At 39.3% G+C, this 19,851-nt stretch overlaps 1 protein-coding gene across 3 annotated transcripts in view; it reads left to right on the top strand.

Moving 5' to 3' along the window:
- Positions 1-79: 79 nt before the first annotated feature.
- Positions 80-19,851, top strand: part of EDRF1 (erythroid differentiation regulatory factor 1) — a 35,663-nt gene continuing 15,891 nt past the window's right edge. For 2 of the 3 annotated variants that reach the window (XM_010993275.3, XM_031461972.2), the window contains exons 1-17: positions 80-305; positions 1,257-1,465; positions 3,157-3,223; positions 3,856-3,981; positions 5,025-5,149; positions 5,651-5,807; positions 8,689-8,790; positions 9,058-9,179; positions 9,968-10,079; positions 11,340-11,487; positions 11,573-11,681; positions 11,951-12,062; positions 13,544-13,804; positions 15,912-15,983; positions 16,288-16,438; positions 18,501-18,689; positions 19,015-19,215. In XM_010993275.3, coding sequence (XP_010991577.3) covers positions 198-305; positions 1,257-1,465; positions 3,157-3,223; positions 3,856-3,981; positions 5,025-5,149; positions 5,651-5,807; positions 8,689-8,790; positions 9,058-9,179; positions 9,968-10,079; positions 11,340-11,487; positions 11,573-11,681; positions 11,951-12,062; positions 13,544-13,804; positions 15,912-15,983; positions 16,288-16,438; positions 18,501-18,689; positions 19,015-19,215 — 2,371 coding nt within the window. In that variant the 5' untranslated portion in view covers positions 80-197. The remainder of the gene's footprint in view (positions 306-1,256; positions 1,466-3,156; positions 3,224-3,855; positions 3,982-5,024; positions 5,150-5,650; positions 5,808-8,688; positions 8,791-9,057; positions 9,180-9,967; positions 10,080-11,339; positions 11,488-11,572; positions 11,682-11,950; positions 12,063-13,543; positions 13,805-15,911; positions 15,984-16,287; positions 16,439-18,500; positions 18,690-19,014; positions 19,216-19,851) is intronic. The other variant, XM_031461973.2, reaches the window with a different exon arrangement.

Below are 19,851 nucleotides of genomic sequence, written 5' to 3' on the forward strand. Positions count from 1 at the left end.
CGGGGGAGGGGCGGCCGGGCCTCTAGCACAAAGCTCGCGAGATTTGAACGAGACGGAGTCGCTTCTTCCTGTCAGAGGCCGGAAGTGCGGAGTGTGGGGTGTTTCTGGCGCTGTTCTCCCGCGCTGCGGGGCCCGGGTACCTGTCCCGGCTTCTCAGGTAGAGCCTCTCCTCGCCTCCCCTCCCCTGGACCGAGGTGATGGGGGACTCCAAGGAGGCCGGGGCTGAGGCTCCGCCGGCCGGGGCCGCTGCTCGAGGAAGGCTCAGCCTCCTGTCCCAAGGAGACACCGAGGAACCTTCTGCACAGGTGAGTCCGCCGCGGGGCCGAACCTGCAAGGCTCCAGGGGCTGCGGGCCTGCTCCGTCCGGAAGGAATGTCACGGTTCCCGGCGGCTTCTGGCGCCTTCTCCACGACTTCCGCAGCGCCCAAAAGGGAGTGGAAGTCTGTGTGCCTGTCGCCAAGTATTCAGGTATTTACTTGCAAGTCATTCGTATCAGAAACAGTCCTGGCTTCCCACTCGGCGACAGGTGCGTTGGACAAGGTCTCTGCTGTCAGGGAGGGTAGGTGTAAATATGTAGTTCCAAAATTGGCATAGTTGTCAAAGCTGGAGGGAGAAAAGAGGGAGCTCACCGAGATGGGACTGAAGGATGCACAGTGTTTGCCAGGCCGAAAATGCACTGCTTGGAAGAAGGTTAGAATAGTTAACTCAGACCCTGAGCTTGCTCGGGGGTGGGTGTGCCAGAGAAAATTGTGAGGCTCCCCCAGTGACTTTCTATGACGTTAGATGTTCAGAGTATTTCTGTAATAAACTGATAAATTACTAAACGCTTACTTTAAAAAGGCCCAGATACCTGACTACAAACTGCTTTCTAAATGATGTATATTACTGAAATTAAAATATACCTTTAATACTGAACAGAGGTTTTAAGTTTTGCATTTAGTTAAGGTGATACTGTTGATTCCTTGATTTCTGCTTCTGCATTTTCTATGAATGTTTTAAAAGATTGGTTGGCCTGTTTCCTAGCTAATAACCATAACCATCACACTCCTTGAGTCATCTTTTTTCTTTGAAATTATGTGAGTGCATGTTATTAAGTAAGTGTTAAAATGTATGCTCGCCTTTATGAAGTGCTGTTCGTAACATGCAGCATACGATCTTGTAAGCCTAATGTGGGTGGTGTTTTGTTTTCTTTTTATAAAGGCGAGGTTTCTCATTCCTAGTAGTGTTCGTTAAAGTATGACTTAATGTGTCAATCAGGGATCAGCTTTATTTCTCGGAGGCAGTGAAGTAAAGAGCCGAGCTGTGGTGAAATACTCTTCTGCCCCTCCTCGGACGGCATTTGCTCGCCTCGAAGAGAAAACAGACTTGAAACTCCCACCTGCCAACTGGTTACGAGAGAGTGCCAGACTAGGACCAGCAGGAACTACCATTCTTGGCAATAGTAAGAAAAGCAAGCCATTTTCAAGGTAAATATTAATTGATGGCATTTTTAGCTGTCCCTCAGCCCTCCCCTTATATCTAATACTTGCTTTTCAGTTTAATTTGTAATGCTCAACTTGCCGAGATTTCACTTTGGAGAAATATTATATTTGACTTTCAGAGTTCTTTTTTCTCCTGATAATAGGATTGTATTATAATACGAAGCTATGAATTGTATATGCGTCTTCCAGATCTGCGTCATGTTATTAACAAAGATGAGTTTTAACCACTAAAATTCAATCAGCTATTTTAATTTTAGCCAATTTACATGCCTTCTGAATATGTGAATACAGAGAATCAAGGTGGCATATGACAGGAAAACCGTTAACACTGCTTAATCTGTCCTGTGGAAGTTTTCATTAAATGGTGGTGGATGGTCTGGTCTGAAAAAGCAGTGATGTAGAAACCCAGCATGCTGGGTGATGTACACCCTTGACTTTGATCCTTGCTGGAAATTTTGCCGGTGGTATTTAAAGTTGAGAGAGTGGCTTGGAGTCTTATAGAGAAAAATGTACTAATGTCTGTATTCTTGTAAGCCATTTAATGTGTCGGGTTCTCTTTTTTCCTCTCAGTGATTGAACCTAAAATATTTCCACGTAACATATAGCAGGAGCCATAAATACATTAATACTTTATGTGCCAGTAGTTTGGAAATTATCCTAATGCCTCATAAGGTAAATGTTGTATTTGCAAAATGTTGTTTGTTTGTAGCATTATTTAGACTAGAAAAAAATTGGAAGTAGCCCGCATATCTTCTTTTAGAAGAATGGCTTAATAAATTATATGACAACACAATTAAATGTGAGGTGATTTAAATGGTTATCATATTGACTGTGTACAGCCACTGGGCTAAGTACTTTATGTGTTTATCTCATTTAATTTTCACAACAATACTCTTGAGTTTGGTACTGTTAACCGATTTTTATGTGGAAAACTGAAGCTTAGAAAGGTTAAGTAACTTGCCTGGACCACATGGTAAATCATCAGCATGCTTTGAAGTGAGGCAGTGTCCTGACTCAGGATACTAGGTCAGTATCCGGACTCTTTGCCACTTACCAACTGAAGAATGGAGATGTCAGCTGCTTTTCAGGCTTGCAAATTATAGATGTGCCTCACATGGTACCTGGCACAAGCTGGGTGCTCATTTAGCTTTTTTCCCTCCTTCTGGTTGAATTGGTGTCATGTGCATTTTTTTCTCATATTTTTTTTTACAGGGTGTTAGTCTATATCAGTGGGAACAAAATCTCAGAGACTAAAATCCTGATAAATGTTCCTGTTGCTATTTTGCTTATCTCCCCACCTGAAAAGAGTAATTATCTCGAACTGTTTTCTATTGTATATTTTTTAGATTTCATGACTACAAAAATAAAAATAATTGCTGTTTTTATTCTAAGTATTTCCTATTTAATTGCTTCTAATGATTATATATGATTATATGTATTATTATATATTCTCTATGTTATTAAATCCAAGATGTCATTGATTTTGTCACCCCATTATTTTATATAGCACTAAGAAGGAAAAACTTGCCAATTTTATTGGTGATTGGCATACTGATTTCAGGATGTTCGAATGTGCAAAATGTGCATCCCAGCAGTGATAAAATATAGTATTCTGTTATAAGCAATACCTGCACCTCCATGAACATGACCTTTGTGGCCTTTGTTTCCTCCGTTAGCTTTGGAATGGCATACGACTTTATTGATTCAGTGGGAAATGACGTAGATGTTGTCTCTGACTCTGAAGTAAGTGTCCTTATTGCAAATATAATTGAGATATTTGTGTTGGGTGGGGATTTATAGCATGCTCTGTTCTGCAGTCTTGAAAAGTGAGTGATGAAATAAGATTCAACTGTCTGATTATTGAATACCTTTTTTATTTAAAGTAATACTGTTTACCACATCTTTCCTTAAAGAGGAGGGAGCAACCCCCAAAACGCTGACAGTGGTAATATTAACATTGATGGTAGCATTTTAATAATAGCAAATATAATGTTAGGTTGTGTAATGTTACCAGTTGAGAATTAGAAATGATACCTCCAGTAAAATCTATTGTTCCTTAGTTGGTCAGTTTTATCTGATATGCTAAAAGCCTGGGTCAGTGTGACCTGTACATATTTTATGAAATTCCATTATGTGAAAATAAATCTTTGACTGTCATTTACATTAACACAGGGTGACTTGTAAAATGTAGGTGATTCTGGTTTTAAAGCTCTGTCTTCCACGTGTTTGTAGGTAGCTCTTTGTGTAAAGTACAGTTTATATGACCTTAAGGAAATAAAGTTTATTATGCTTTAAAATTGAAGTTAAAGTTTGAAAGATTCCAGATCATACTAAAAAGGTCCTTCTAAACTGTTTGTCCTCTTAACTTTTTTAAGAACATAAAAAAGCTCCTGAAGATTCCCTACAGCAAGTCTCACGTGAGCATGGCCGTGCACCGCATAGGGAGGACTCTCTTACTGGACGAGTTAGATATTCAGGAACTCTTTATGAGATCATCTCAGGTAATGCTTTTTGTGAAAAACAACCAGAGGAATACTATTTTAACAATTTAGGTGTACTAGAAATGTGGTTTTGTTTCAAAGAAAGCCAAAGTGGAAGTGTGTTTAAAGTACTTCAACTAAGAAATGAGAAGCTTCCCTGAAGTTAAAGCAGCTTTAATAAAGGAAAAAAAACAGAAAAGAGAATGGGGAAGAAACTTACTGTAGTGATACTGGCCGCCAGGATTCTTACAAGGAAAAGGGTGAAGCCAGTGAGGAAAGTTGTGAAAAATCTGATTTAAGGGACTAGTTTAAATTTTTGAAAAATCCTTTGATGTCACCATTAAAGAGATTCTCATGAAACGTGGCTGCCCAGAAATGTGAAAAATGTTATAAAAAAAATTATTCCTATGAATATAGTTACTAGAATTAATTGGTTCTCTTAAAGCAGAGCTTCTCAAACTGTATGTTGGTAAATGACTATCTTCCCAGTTTTATCAGACTGTGCTGAGGATGGATACTTTTGTGAAGTATAATAATGTTGCAGTTTCTCGGTGCTTACTCTGCATTTCTGTGTTTACCTTGCCATTGAGCATAGTTCACATTCCTGCCAGTGCCATAGGCTGCACTTAACAGGGTTCCTGTGATGCTTTGATAAAGGAAAATGAGTTACAGTGATTTAAGTTGACATTTAAAATAAATGTTTTTCCCTTTGGAAAGACCACAGTTCGCTTCATCGTGTATGTACTAGCCGCTGGGCAAGGTCTTGAGACTCACAGTCCTTGCTATAAATGTACAAACAGTATGCAGAGTGGGATTTACTCCAAATACCGAAGAACAGGTTGTGGGGAAGGGTCACCTCTTCTAGTCTGGCTTAAGAAGAGGAGGAAGACAGGGAGATTTCCTGAAAGAGGTGATAAGAACTGAGTCTAGAAAGATAAGTGTTTCATGAGTATGTGTTTCTGAAACAGTATTCAAAAAAAAAAATTTCCTGTGAGAGAGCAATAGGTAACACATTGTTTTGACTGCAAGTTTGTTCTATTTATCAATTTTTTATGTTTAATCAGACTGGTGATTGGACATGGTTAAAAGAGTTTTATCAAAGACTTATTGATCAGAAGTGGCAGAGGAAGAAAAAAAGCAAAGAACACTGGTATCAGAAGGCTATTCTTTCCAAGTTTTTGTATTACAGGTACTTGGCTACTTGTTTATTTTTTCTCTTAAGAAGAGAAATGAAATTCTGATCTAAAACTTAATATGAAGCCAGTGAAAGTAATTTATGTTTTGCCCATGTTATTGTTTTATTTGTTTATTTTATTGACATATAGTTGATTTACAGTTTGCATTAGCTTAGGGCACAAATGATCTTATAAAACAGAAACAGACCCACGGACATAGAAAACAAACGTATGGTTATCAAAGGGGAAAGGAGGGGAGGGATAAATTAGGAGTTTGGGATTAGCAGATACAAACTACTGTATATAGAATAGATAAACAAGGTCCTACTGTGTAGCACAGGGAGCTATATTCAGTAGCTTGTAATAGCCACTGTTATTGTTGACATTTATCCTATATTCCTTTTTTAATGAGATTTATGCTCGATTATAGAATCTAGTTTTTAAAAACCTCTGGGCTGTTGCATAAAGTTACTGTTAGTAACAATGTGGTATTTTTTTATTCCTGATTTGGCCAGTATCAATGGTGATGGAGCCGCTCAGCCTGTCCCGTCTGCGGCAGAACAGCAGGAACCGTCCAGTTCCGATCAGACGAACGATTCTGATGGGGCTTCGTGGCCTGCCCCCTTTGAAATGCCTTCTTCAGTCTCTGAAGATCCCAGTGCTTCCAGTCAGGTTAGTTAGTACGTACGTGCTAACTTATTTAAGAAGACAACACCAATTATCTTGTTAATAAAAATAGACCAATGGGAATAAAAAATATTCTGTCAATTTATGTCTTCGCAATTAGAAAAAAGTACTTTTCTTAGTTTTTCAGTATGGAATTCACAAGAGATATTATGAATAACTAGGTCAGATTTTTTTCAGTTGAATAATTCAAAACATTTGAAATAGCTTATCAGTATGCTTATCAATACTGAGATTATCTCTTGAAAGTTATATATATATATATATATATATATATTTATGTATATATAAAAATACAGTGGCATAGTAGATTTAAACTACAGAAATATTAAATGCCCATCAGATATTGAGACTCACAGGCCTGTCTGTCGTTTAAATCCTGACCTACCTTAACTTTTAGTTAGATTCTTAGGCCTAAAATAACCCTGAAGGTTTTCTAGATGAAGTTCTGAAACTTAACCTACATTAATGTTATTAAGCTTTTAGAAGGGAAGAGAGAGTAAGATACGTTATCTGTTTTGTGTCTTACACTCTTGGTTTTTTCTTATTCTTTGTTTTTGCCCTTATTGTGTCTATCAGGGAATAAAGTATCTCCATAGATGTGAATTGTGCATGTCTATTTTCAGGAAAATATATTGACAAATTCAAGGAAGGTAAAAATAAATTCTTTAACTTTAAAACCTTTAAATTTTGTTTTTCCTCTTGCTGTGTGTTCTCACACATTGAATGCTGTTTGTCCAGATTGTTTCTGTCCTCACAGAGTATAGGGTTATAGGAGGCAAATACATTTAACTTCATTTTAGTTTTAGTAGGTTTTCAGGTAGAGATGCCTCATTAAACTATATAGTGAACTTAAATTTTTTGCAGAGTTGGGAAAACTGTAAGGAAATGGAAGGGAGTAATTACCATGTAAATCCACAGAGTGAGAACTTTAGGAGGTGGGGGTATTTAATGGATGAGAAGGGCGTGGGTGCTGGGTGCTAGCAGGGCCCCATGTTGTGACCTGGGTTGTGGTTACATGGGTGATTTGCTTTGTAGTTAGTCATTATGCTATATTCTGTATTGTTTGTTTTATGGACTTTATATGTGATTGTATTTCACTAAAGGAGTTGTAAAAAAATTATTTAGTATTCCTAGACTTCAAAACACATACATTCCAAAAAAACCACGTAATAGAAATACTGGTTTTCTACCACCCATCTCCCCCTTTATCAGCCTCATCATTCTCTTCTTAAAGGGTTACTGTGAGAAACCTTGCAGGCTTTTGAGAATCTGTAGACTTGCACGTGGAGGAAGTGAACTGGTATCTATTTAATGCCTCTTATGCCATGTGCTTTATGCCGTGTGGGGTGTGTAAGTTTTTTTCATCCTTGGAGCTGTATATGTATTATGTTGTTGATATCATTTTACAAATAAGTAAATAAAGTTCATATAAAGTAGATGTTTATCTGTGGTCACACAGCTGGTTAAGTTCAAGCTGGGGTTTAAACCCTGATCTTCCTGACCTCAGAGGTTTGTTCTCACAGTGGCACTCCACCGTGTCCCTGGATTCCACACATTTAGAAGGCCCTGTAAGCAGTTAGGTTGTCTTAGCAATGGCATATTCCTAAACAGAGCTAGCCTGCCTAAAAGTAATCTTTTACAGATTATTTTTTATAACATTTGTCGCCTAAATTTCAACATATAGAGATTTATTTTTGTTAGTAAGCTATCACCTTGCAAATTCTTGCTTCCAAAACTAAAATGTAAGACAGTTTGAGGCCTGTGTTAAGCAGTAATAGAGTTTAGATAGGTGCCTGTGGTATGGCCTTGGAGCCAAAGCTTCATTGAGAACATTACAGCCCAGAGCCCAAACTCCCGCTAAAGTAACTACCTGGCAAATAGAATCTGGGGGATTGGTCCATCGGTTGATAACTTGTCTGTTTAAACAAATAATATAATCAGATGAGGTTCTTTAAGGAGAAGACAAGACATAGCAAAAGCACTGAAGATCCCCCCACCCTCCATGCTTGCAGTCATACATTCTTACTTTGCAAGCAGGTGCTAAGCCTTGTTAGCTCACAAGTAAGAATAAGCAACACGTATACATGTCCATGTGTGCACACATTTGCTTGCTCATCTTGGTTTCAAATAGTCTTTTTTAATAGCGGCTGCCCTAATGGTTGGAAAATTGAGTGGTGGATTGAGTTTACCCTGTGTCAAAGGTTCCCCTTCCTATGTGTTTTCCAAAATGTATTCCACAGAATGTAATAAGAGTAAAAAGTGTTACGAGATCGAATAAATTTGAGAACATTGCATTATACAGAGGTAAAGTGGGTTTTTCCACTGCAGGTCTTCTTAGAAGCCTTATATGGTAGTAAGTATTGTTCCTATCCAAAAGCAAATCCCTTAGCAAGCAGTGTTTTTCAGACTTGACTCAGGAAATTTTTCACCGAGTACCCCAGGAGCTAGACTTCTGTGAAACACACTCTAGGAAATGTGACCCTGGAGGCTCTCCTGATGACCAGTGTCTCAAAAGTATGACTGAAGTTTCTTAGACACCTTTTAACTCAGTAGAGATGGGGTGGGCTGAAAGGGCAGTGCTCTTCACGGTCATCCAGAAGATAGTAAAATAAAAAAAAACTTCGAAAATTTAAAATCTTTAGTCTTTTTTATTTGAGTAAGATCTGAACGTGATTAGCTTATGACAGTAGCTGTGATAATTAAGAGCTGAAGGATGCCACTGAGTGATGAGAGTTAGTGATCTGTATTAGTCCTAATTCACCAGAGTGGATCCGAGGTGTGTGCTTTGAATGTTTGGATGGTACAGTAGGCCGTTTTTAAGAAACTGTGGCAGCGGAGTCACTCCTTCTCCTTGCACTTTTCACAGGGAAGTGAGCCTCTTGAACCCTCATACATAGTGGGGCATGTGGCCTCAGCACCTAAAGAACAAAACCTGACTACTTTATTCAATGACGGGGAGAACAGTCAGGTACGCTTCTCCCGGTGTCCAGGTCGAGACACCGAGTCCCCAGCCTGCTTCGTCGTTTAAAAACTAGTCTAAATTGGAATTCATAGGGGAAAAAATTCACTTGATCCTGAAAGTCTCTTGCTAAACATCTCTGTGATCTTGTAGCTCTGGCTTTAGTTTACTTTGTCTCCTTTGTCTTTTCCTTTTTCTAGTCTTTCTCTGGATCATGGGGGGAGATTACGGATCTCCTGTTAATTACATAATAATCTTTCCTATTTTAAATCAAAGGGTCTTAAGAATGATTTTGTTCGGAATATTTTATGGACATTTGAAGATATACATATGTTAGTTGGCTCCAACATGCCTATATTTGGAGGAGGCAGATATCCAGCAGTCAGCTTACGTCTCAGGTAAACCAAAATTGTATTCCTTGAGAATCAGTATTCCACCTGCTTTCGCCTGTCTATCTTTCCTTTTCCTAGTGTTCTTCACCTCCCTCTTTCCACCCCCCGTCTGTTGAAATGGCCACAGTAAGGAGGGAGTGTTTCAGCAAAGGCTGAAAGCCCTCTGGCTGCCTTTTCGTTCTAATCTTTAATGAATGGATTCAGAGATCTGTTGTCCGGACCTAGCCTTAAGTCTGAGTCTACAACTTGAGAGAACAGAAAACAGTTATTTAATTAGTTAAGGAGATGGTTTACCGGCTTCCTGTTAACTGATTGTGAACATTTTTCTTAATGTTCCAGGTGTATTTGTTCATAGTAGCCAGTGTGAATTCTAACTTGGGCTTTATCATGCAGGTGGTCAGGCTTTCCTTTCAGGTTGTGTGAGGAGCGCGTAGTAGGCTCCCAGTCATTCGCTGTCATGGTTCCTTCTCCTCTTACTGAAAACTCTTACGGTCACCAGTTAGAAATCAAAGCAGAGTTTATGGAAAGATGTTACGTACAACACACCACATGAGCTGTGTGTGCATATCTCATCAGAAAAGAAAGCATAATGACTGGGACATAGTGCTGTATACCAGAAATTGACACATTGTCATCGACTGTACTTCAGTTAACAAAAGAAAAGAAAGCATAAATGGCCTTCTCCATCTGGGGAGAATAGATTAAAATATTTAAATCCGAGAAATACGTCTGAGATGGATTAATTCTGGAACATCATAATTAAATCAAGTAACACTGGAAATGTCTATTTTTAGGGATAACAACAAGCCAATTAATGTGCTAACTGGAATTGACTATTGGTTGGACAATTTGATATGCAACGTACCAGAACTTGTCATGTGTTTTCATGTAAATGGAATTGTACAGGTAAGGTGGATGCAGTGTGACTTTTTATATAACCTTTCAACCACACATTGGAGCAGAAAGTATCTCACCAAAGTCGTCAAGGCCCTGAACTAGTAGGGTGTATTTTGGCAGGAAGATAGCTATGGATATGCTGAAATGTGAGCATTTTCACATTTGAGTTGGTGGTATCAGAACCTAGATGTTATAGGAGTCTAACTTTACCTGTAATTTGTGGGCTGGTCATAAATATACTAAAACCTACATTTGTAGCCGTAGAGCTGTAATTCTAGTGGCAGGAACCCATAGCAATTACCTGAAAGTATCTAAATAGTGGAGGTGTTTACTGAGCATATAAATACCTACTCAGTTTATGCAAAGTTTTAAGAAAAGTTTCCAGCAACAACTGCATAAATAAGAGTACTTGTGTAGCAAGTTGTTATCGAGCATGTTCTGTTTGTGAGGGACTTTGTTGGGAGAAAAATAAGGTTTGGTCACTACTCAGATACAGTCTAATGGGAAATAAGAATGTACAAAGAGAAAAATAGGAGACAGTGGATTAACTATTAGAAGCATAGTACACACGGAAGTTTGGGTGATCAAGAACGGTGCGATCACTTCTGTTTTGATCTGGTCTTATTTTCCAGTTGATTTGCAGTTTCTAGTCTTCAGTAAATACGGAAAGAGGCACTTAGAGGAGGGTGAACAGAAGACAAGAGGAAAAAATACGGAGGCGTTTTAAAAATAGTGGTGGTAATAGCCTTGCAGCCTTACTCTTACTACTGCCTCTGCCCTCCGTGCCCCATGTCTGTAAAAGAATGGAGTCCATGGCTCAGGGGAAAACTTGTGTATACTAGAGAGACTACTGTCTGGGGAAAGAAAAAGCCAGAAATATATATTTTGAGAAAGCTTGCTGGATGAAGTCTACCTTCATTTACCACCTTCCCAGTTGAAAATCGTTGGTGTAGAATTAAAGAAAGTGTACATTGCGATTTGTTCTGTGGTTAGGACAAAAATGAGATCCCGCCTAAGTCTGTGGTTCAAAATCTGGTAATGATTCTCTTTGGAGAATTAACTCCTGTAGTAAACCAGCCACATTGCTGGGCGGGGTGGGTCAGATTCCTTTGGAGTTTTGGAGCAGAAAAAAAGACCAAAAACCATTGGCTTAACTCTCATGCTGTGTAGATGTCTAGCTGCAGGGTTTATATATTCAGTTGCTTTTTAGTAAGAGAAGTGTTGCTGCGTAGGTTTTCTCTTAAACTATTTTCTGTCTGTGTCTTACAGAAGTATGAAATGATAAAGACAGAAGAGATTCCCAACTTGGAAAACTCTAATTTTTCTACTAAAGTCATAAAAGACATTGCACAGAATATTTTATCATTTCTGAAATCTAATTGTACCAAAGAGGGACATACCTATTGGCTGTTTAAAGGTAAGCTAATTCTTGAATGAATAATAATGTATTTGTATGGCAACTGTAAAATGAAGTTTATTTGGTTTTTTGGTTTTCTCCCCAGCAAGTGGCAGTGATATAGTGAAGCTTTATGATCTCACTACTCTTTGTGAGGAAACTGAAGACAAGTATCAAAACCCCTTCACAATGCCAGTGGCTATTCTTTTATACAAGTGAGTGCTGTAGAAAGTTACAATGAAGAAGTAGTTTTCTTTAAAATTTTAAGGGTACAACCACACTGTCCACACTTTGGTTTTAAATGCCTTAAAAAAAACTGTATGTGTACGTATGTTCCAAAATAACCTGGTGGGGGTGTAAAGTACAATATTTAGTTGTTTCTTACAACCCTTATTCCACTGGAAGGAAAGAAGAGCGTGTTTAGACTTGAGTCTTGCAGAGGATGGTGAGTGCGGAATAAAGTTGATAAAGAACATTTGTTTAGGGTTGCTTGCAACATGATGATGAAGAAGAATCAAAATAAGAAGCACTATGGGACCATTAGAACCTTGCTTCTGAACTGTGTTAGACTGCTGGACAAAAGCAGACATCCTCAGGTGAGATTAACATTCGTAAGTTCTCTCAAAATGTTCTGGCGTCCTGATAGCGTTGTTGCCTAGACGTTAAAGCTGCCTAATTCATAGTGTGTAACTGCCCTGCCCGGCCCGGCCCGGCGGCCAGTTGCCACATGTGGTGTTGAGCACGTAGAATGTGCTTACTCTGAATTGAGACGTGCTTTAAATGTAAAATACACACTGGATATTGAAGATGTGTGTGTGTGTGTGTGTGTGTGTACACATTACGTTTGAAATGGTATTTTGTGTTTATTGAATCAAATATAACATTAAAGTTGATTTCACCAGATTTTACTTTTTTAACGTAGTCACTAGAAAATTTTAAACCTTGTGTGTGGCTCACATTAATTACATTTTTCTTGGATAGCACTGTCCTATAAATTGAGAACTCACGTAATTTTAACAAAGTAGTGCTGTTTTTTCCTTTGTTTTATCACTATGAGAGGGTGGGAAATTGTTTTATAGTCTCTTTTAAAAGATCCATTTACATGACTGGCCTTTGTTATCACTTTGTTAGTATAAATAAGGCTCACATTCTATACCTCAGTGTATGAAAGCATCTCTTAAAACAGTCTCTCAGTCCTGTGCCCCATGATTTTACACCACCCTTATCACCCTGAAAACTGTCTGAAACTGATAGCTGTATGTTGTAGTGTAAGGCTAGTTGTATCCTATTTAAATCAGAAAAGATGTGTAGTATCTACGGTTTTTTAAAGGTCCAAGTTAATTTTAATTTTAGCCACATTCAATTTGGAGATAAAGATTATCCTAGAGACGAAACCAAGAGAAACTGTTTTTGAAACAAAAATGACAAAACTGTTTCTGGCTTACTTACTGCTGACTGATTAAGGAGATGGGGGTTAGTGGAAATTGAATGGCTTATGTGAAAGTTAGAAAATAGTGTTAAGACTATTGCATGTCTGTGCTTAAGAATTACTTGAATAATAGAGTAGAATGAATGCATATATATAAATGCTAGTTTCAAGAGATGCCAGAATTTCTGGACTTTTCCTTCATTAAGCTAGTGGGGGTTTTTCCCTTGGAACTATAGATTGTATAGTGAAGATTAGTAGCCTGTTAAAGATAAACTCGTTAATTCACAGCTTGTGAAGAGGAATTCTGATTTCTTGGATGATACAGAGTTACATCTTACTAATATTTTAGTTACGACACTTTACACGTGAAAACTTGTCTCCAGTGAAATATAGTTGCCACTTTTTTTTTTTAAGAGGAAGGGCTGGGAATGTAATAATTTCAGGAAATATATCGACCCATGAGGATTTTACAGAGTACGTTCAGAGTATTGGTACTTTAAATCAGGAACATTTCTCTATGTGTTAACAGCCTATAGTGGAAACAGCCTGTCTGCAGACCTCCTAAAATTTGTTAGTATAGCAGTAAAATTCTACTTTAGAGCGCTCAGTTTTGATGACAGTCACTTATTTTTTTTTTCATTTTATAAGATCATTGCTTCAGCCAATTACATGCTTTCAGAACTTTTTCAACTGGATGAACCTAAAAAAGAAGAAAATTCAGAATCTCCTTTAAATGAGAATTCTGATGAAAGTTACAGTGAAGAGGAGGAGGAGATGCCAGACAGTGATGAAAACGGATCCTACAGCACCGGTTCTGATCCATCAGATGACAACAAAGCAGTGGCTGTAATTAAGTCTGTTGGAGAACTGTCAGTTCCAGAAAAATACAAATCTATTCACCAAATCAGAGTAAGCATGTTGAAATGTGTACTAAAAGTTTATCAGTGGAAAAACAAACTGTGGTTAATTGAATACAGTTAGCCTCTCAAAAGATGACATTGCTTCAGTAAATCCTTAATGGCCTAGGGTCTAATAATCATCAGCTCTGTGAATTCTAAAACTCGGTTTTATACTTGTCCCAGGGTAACTGACTCACGCGCAGACCTGTGGTAGGCAGTTGCGTAAACCACACATCAATGTTTTAAGTTTTATGTGGGAGGTTTTCCTTTCCAGTAACCGGTGTGTAGTTGTGTTTCCTCTTCCTGGTTGCTGGGAGGCTGAATGTAGAGGTTGCTTGGTGAACATACAATCCGAGCAGATGGATGGCTCTTTGATCCACGTGTGGAGAGATCTGGCACATATCCCTGTGCCACAGGACAGCACTTTTCAGGGACCGTGGCCACGTCAGCTCAGTTAGACACATCAGCACTGGTTAAGGCCTGATAGATCCTAACAGCTTCCTGCCCGTCAGGCTTCTGTTGGTGTCAGTTATGTTGACTGTCATCAGCCTTTTTCTAGACAATGTAATTATGTTTCATTTTTCTAAGTTAATTACTTTCCAGTCATATTTACAGATAATCTCTTAATTTAAGGTCTGAGTTTAATTTTCATCCAGAAACTTTATATCCAAATAGATTTTTAGAGGACTCCACTCTGTCCCCTAAGACATTGGCTGTCTTCCCAACCTTCTCTTTCTTCATTTACCCTCTAGCCACATGGCCTTTTTTCTGTCTCATAGTCAAGATCATGCCCAGCTCGGGGTCTTTGCATCTGCTGTTGCTTGTGCTCAGACCTTACCTTTCCCTAGATCTTTCTGTAGCTGCCTTTTTCTCAGTCTTGACTGAAATGTCACCTCCTCCAGGAGACCTTCTCTGACCACTGTAGCCAAGACATGCTGTATTTTTATCTACTTCAAGGAGAGGATAATCTGTTCCTGAAGTTCTTGTGTTTGTCTCCCGTCACTAGAATGTAAGCTTCCCGGAGGTCTGGACTCTCCTGTAGCTCCCGTGGTGAGAACACATGATGGATGCTCAGTAAATATTTGACCACTAATGCAGGAAAAAAGTCGTTAACTGTATGTCTGAATTTTAGTGCACTTCCAGCTTGAACCCTGCAGTACAGTAAAAAGTGTCTCTGATTATAAAATTATTGATTGTAAAAGTTACCTGTATTTGGGAAACTGCATTGTACTATAATGCAGTAACATTCTGCATTCTGTACACTAGACTCTGGATTTATGGGACAATTAGATAGTAATTAAAGATGGAGAGTGGTATGTTTACAGATTTTTTTTTTTTCCAGAGACAGCACTTTCTGTCAGTATCGAGAGCACTCAGAAATGTAGTCACAGTGTTCATATAAACACATCTTTAGTAGTTAGCATTGCCTTATCACTGTACTCTTTGAAGTGCAGACAGCGTGGCTCCAGAGCCCGGCCTCAGCTGTGTCGCACGCCAGTCGCGCGCTGTGTGCTTGCACACGTTAACATCTGTGTTTACGTCTCTTCCGTAAGATGAGAATGGTGATTTCCAGCCTCACAAGAGTCACCAAAATGGAATGCCTTGCAGAAGCCCTTACACATCACAGCACTTAGCAGATGGATTTATTAGCTGGCTTTGCTCTTAGTTAAGTATGTAAGTTACACAGTGAGAACACGGGCAGTACTTGTTAACTTATTGCTGAATTGATGATACTGTTAATTGTGTGTTACCAAGTACTGGTGCTGGTTAGGAGTTGAGCTGACCTGTTGAATTAGGTCTACACCGATTTAAAACATTATTACTCGCATTCTTGCTTTTTTTTTTGTAATAGAATTATTCTTTAAATTTTAAGTACTTAAGGCAACATATATGATGAGAGATCTTTTAAGCAGCATTTTTGTTGATGCTTTTATCAGTTTACTCTGCAGTTAAAACAATGCTTCAAGCTGAAAATGTCAGATACCTCACTAAGCTGAATACACAAGACAATTTCAAAATGATTGATTTTTAGAGTTTTGGTAATTCCTGGGAGATGAGAGCTATGGAATTTGTCACGTTGGCAGCATATTAATAATTTTAAATGCTTGTTTCTGAAGCCCAGTTGTGCGTTTCCGGTTTGCCATGACACAGAAGAACGCTGTAGGCTTGTACTCAGCTATGTTCTGGAGGTGAGTCTTAGTTTAGGCTTCACTATTTCAGTGAAGTCTGTACTTGATACGCAGGTAGCACTTGTTTATTGGTGTCTGAATGCTATTCTGAGTGATGTTCTGTTGTAGTTTTTTTTTTCTCTTTAAGCATAAACTGAAAATTAGTTTTTCCCAACACTTTCAGGTCAAATGTAGTTTTTAATAGTCTGCTTTCAAAATATAAATTCTCTTAAATGTGTTTAGTAGTCCAGACATTGCCTTATGTTTGGTTTTCAGTTGACGTTCAGTTATATGTATAGTAAATGTTTCTCCCTTTTTTTCAAAGGGTTTGAAATCTGTGGACAGCAGCATTAAAAAAGAAAGCGACCTCCCTGCAGCAGACCCTAACACCCCAATCCCCTTGAAGTATGAAGATGAGTCCGCAGGGGGGGGTCCTGAGGGTCTGGAGAAGCAGATGGCCTTGTTTTTGGACAAAAGTAAGTTGAATTGAAGTGCAAATAAGGCCTTTTCAGTGGAGTGATATACTAGGCCTTCTTCAACAGCAGGCTTATGTCAATTAAGGCATTCATTGAAAGGAATTCAGAAAAAGGATATCATGTGAATGGAAAGTAGGAGAAGATATCCTTTCATTCAAAATATAAAGTAAAACAGGGTAATTTCAATCCTTTGTAGATGCTTCTAGCAAGAACATAAGGAGCCTGCTTCTTCCCAATACCTGCTGTGAGGAGCTAAGGCCTGCAGCCTGGTGGGGTTCTCCTGAGAAATTACCACTTCCGTAAACACAGTCGAGTGTTAAAGCACAGACTTAGGAACCAAACCGCCCAGCTTCAGATCTCGGCCTCGCTAGGGCAGGTTGTTTGACTTTTTTAAGCCTTATTTTCTCTCTCAAAGTAGAGACAATAATTAAAGGCTTGTCATGGGATTAAGTGAGTTAATAGCACTCAGGACAGTGCACGTGGTAAGCACCATAGAAGCGGTAGCTGTTGCCTCATGGTGCTTGAAGAAAGCTGGAAGCGCCACTTATAGAATATCTGATTTGTTCCTCAAGAACATCACTTCACGAAGAACGTGTGGACTTTGAAGTAAAAGTTCTGAGTTTCTTGATTATTTTAATGTAAGTTGTATTTCTTTTTTTTCCAACCTTGTCTCTCCCATTCCTTTTTTTTTTTTTTTTAAATCAGTTTCAGTTATTTTTAAAAGTGTTTTGAAAGCTTGTATATTTGAAATAGTAGCGAGCGCTTTCTGGTCTTTTCTTTGCTTCATGAACGTAAGAGCGAGGATTCATTTCCCAGCTTTTATGTAGAGCTTCCTGTGCGCTGGCCTGAGCCTGTAGGCAGTGAGGACTTCAGACATCTCTCCACATTTTTCATGGTGTTCTCTTTTCTGAAATGCCTTTTCTGTCTCCTGCCTCCCCATCTCAGCTATTGAAAATCCTGCTCATGATCAAGATCTCCGTGCTCACCTCTGTCCCCAGCCAGAATCACCTGATTCCCTCACCACTTTGTCCTGTGGTCACTTACTGAAGCCTGCTTTAGCCGTAGTCAGCTGTGTTTAATGGTTTTAGACAAGCACACGAACACACTCGTGAGCAAGAACTTTATCTTATTCATCTTTGGTTTCTCGCAATGCCTCACACACACAGAAAACGCAAACAGTGGTGGCAGAGGAAAAGGAAATACATGCAGGAATAAAACCACAGGGGAAACAAGTACTTGCCATTGCTCTGAAAGGCTCGTGTGTTGTAGCTGGTGGGGTTGGGTTCCTGGAGCACTTTGTTCTTCCCTCTGTGATTGCACTGATGTTCTTTGTTGTGCTTTATGTTATCAGCCCATCTCCATCTCTAGTCTGTGAGGTCTGCAGGGACAGAGGCCATGGAACTTCATGTCACTGTTTCTGGTGCCTAGCACAGTGCTTGGCACAGAAGTGGTCATTTGTTGGCTGAAGAAGTAGTAGTGGGCTAGCCTTTAGAGGGTATTCCTGTTGGAAGAAACAGCAAATTAAGATGGAATATAGGAAAAACAGGCATCTAATGTAGACAGCAAGCAGCAACTTGACTTTGGCTGGTGGAGGGTAGCAGGGGTGGAGAACTGGGAGGAGGTAAGACTGAAAAGATAGAGCTCAAGAAGTGGAATTTAATAAGTGGTGAGAAGCCATTTTAATGTTTTCAAACAGCGGTTCCACTGTGATTAAACCTGTGCTTCGGGAAGGTAAACTTTTTGACAGGTTGATGCGTAGACTAGAGCGAGGAGGCAGATAATCAGTCGTGAGTTTAATCATGTCAGTGACCCCAGAAGAGAATGACAGGGTTGGCAGCTGCAGGGGAGCAGGCCTTCGGAAATCCCAGAGTACTGGCCACTGCTGAGATTCTGCTTTGTTGCATTTAAGTAGTAAAATATCATATTTACCAGTTTTGTTGTTAACTATTAATAGTACCTAAGTCTGGAGTGTTTTTATTAAGAAACAGAAGTTACTCTTCTTTTTTACAGTGAGACCTACGTTCAAATAAAATGTGCTGCCTTTCTTTCCCTCATGTCGTAGTGGGCTCCCTTCAGAAGGGTAATTATTCCAGTCAATCTGGAATGATCCCTGGTTCTTGGCAACATAAAATGAAACTCCAGCTGATTCTCAAGTCATCTAAGGCCTATTATGTTTTGTCTGATGCTGCCATGAGTCTTCAGAAATACGGAAGAGCGTTACGATACATTAAATTAGCTTTGCAGAGCCATGGTAAGTCGCTGTGAATGAGTGGGTCTAACAGGCTTTGGGAGGAGGGAGCAGAGAAGGCGTCTGAATCACAGCGAAGTCTTATTCCTACTTCTATTGTAAAATTTAATTAAAAAAACTTTTTCTAATCTCGTCTATGCTTCCTGGTGTTTCCACTTTGAGTGGTTGAACATCTGTGCACTTTGTAATATATGAAGTTGGGTGAAATCTGACGTAAACTAAGAGTGGGCAGCAGTGGTACAGGGCCTTCAGCTGCTAGCAGGTGTTGTTAATATCCACTCACTTCCCGCATGCTGTGTTTTCTCTCCTTCCTGCCCTTTCCACACAGACACCTACTGCTGCCTCTGCACCAATATGCTTTCTGAGGTGCTGCTGTTTCTTTCTCAGTATTTGACACTCTGTGGTGATATCCAGCTAATGCTGGCCCAGAATGCAAACAACAGGGCAGCACACCTTGAAGAGTTCAATTACCAAACCAAAGAAGACCAGGAGATACTACACAGCCTCCACAGGGAGTCCAGTTGTCAAGGTGCGCCAGCGGGACTCCTCCTCTGATTCGTCAGTGTCAGGATGTTAGTGTTTGGAATTGCGGTTCTGTTTCATCATTTCTTAATGTTAAAATTGAGCGTGAACCTGTGGATTTGTGTATAAAATGGTTTCGATATATTTTATAATTACTAGTTACACAACTGGAAGTAACTGAAAAATAATCTCTGAAGACAATCGTGTTGACCTTTGTGGAAAGTTTTCCTAAGTGACCCTTCTAGTCAACTAACCAAGCCATGATTTTCTTTTGAAAGGGAATAGCAGTTGGTAAAAGTGGATGAATTAACCTTCTAAATGGTTCCTGGGGCCTAAGATATAGAGATCATTAGTTTTTAAACTTAGTTCATAGCTGGCTGGGTGTTTTGGGCATTGTCAGATTTTAAAACTAGGAAGAGGAATTTAGTCCACAGCAGCATTACCCCTCCCTTGTAGCTCAGTGCAGTTATGTAAGCGCCATGCAGTTAGGGTAGTAAATGAGATACAGGTCAGTCCTCTGCAGGTGCTGTTTGTAACGTATCCTGGAACTGTTTTCTCATGCTCGTAGATTGTTTATATCACTTGATACCCACGCCCCAGAAAGCTTTGGGCTGTTAACATCTAGAGAAGTACAGTGGGGGAG

This window comes from Camelus dromedarius, chromosome 8 (genome assembly GCF_036321535.1).
Source record: "Camelus dromedarius isolate mCamDro1 chromosome 8, mCamDro1.pat, whole genome shotgun sequence".
NCBI lineage: Eukaryota > Metazoa > Chordata > Mammalia > Artiodactyla > Camelidae > Camelus > Camelus dromedarius.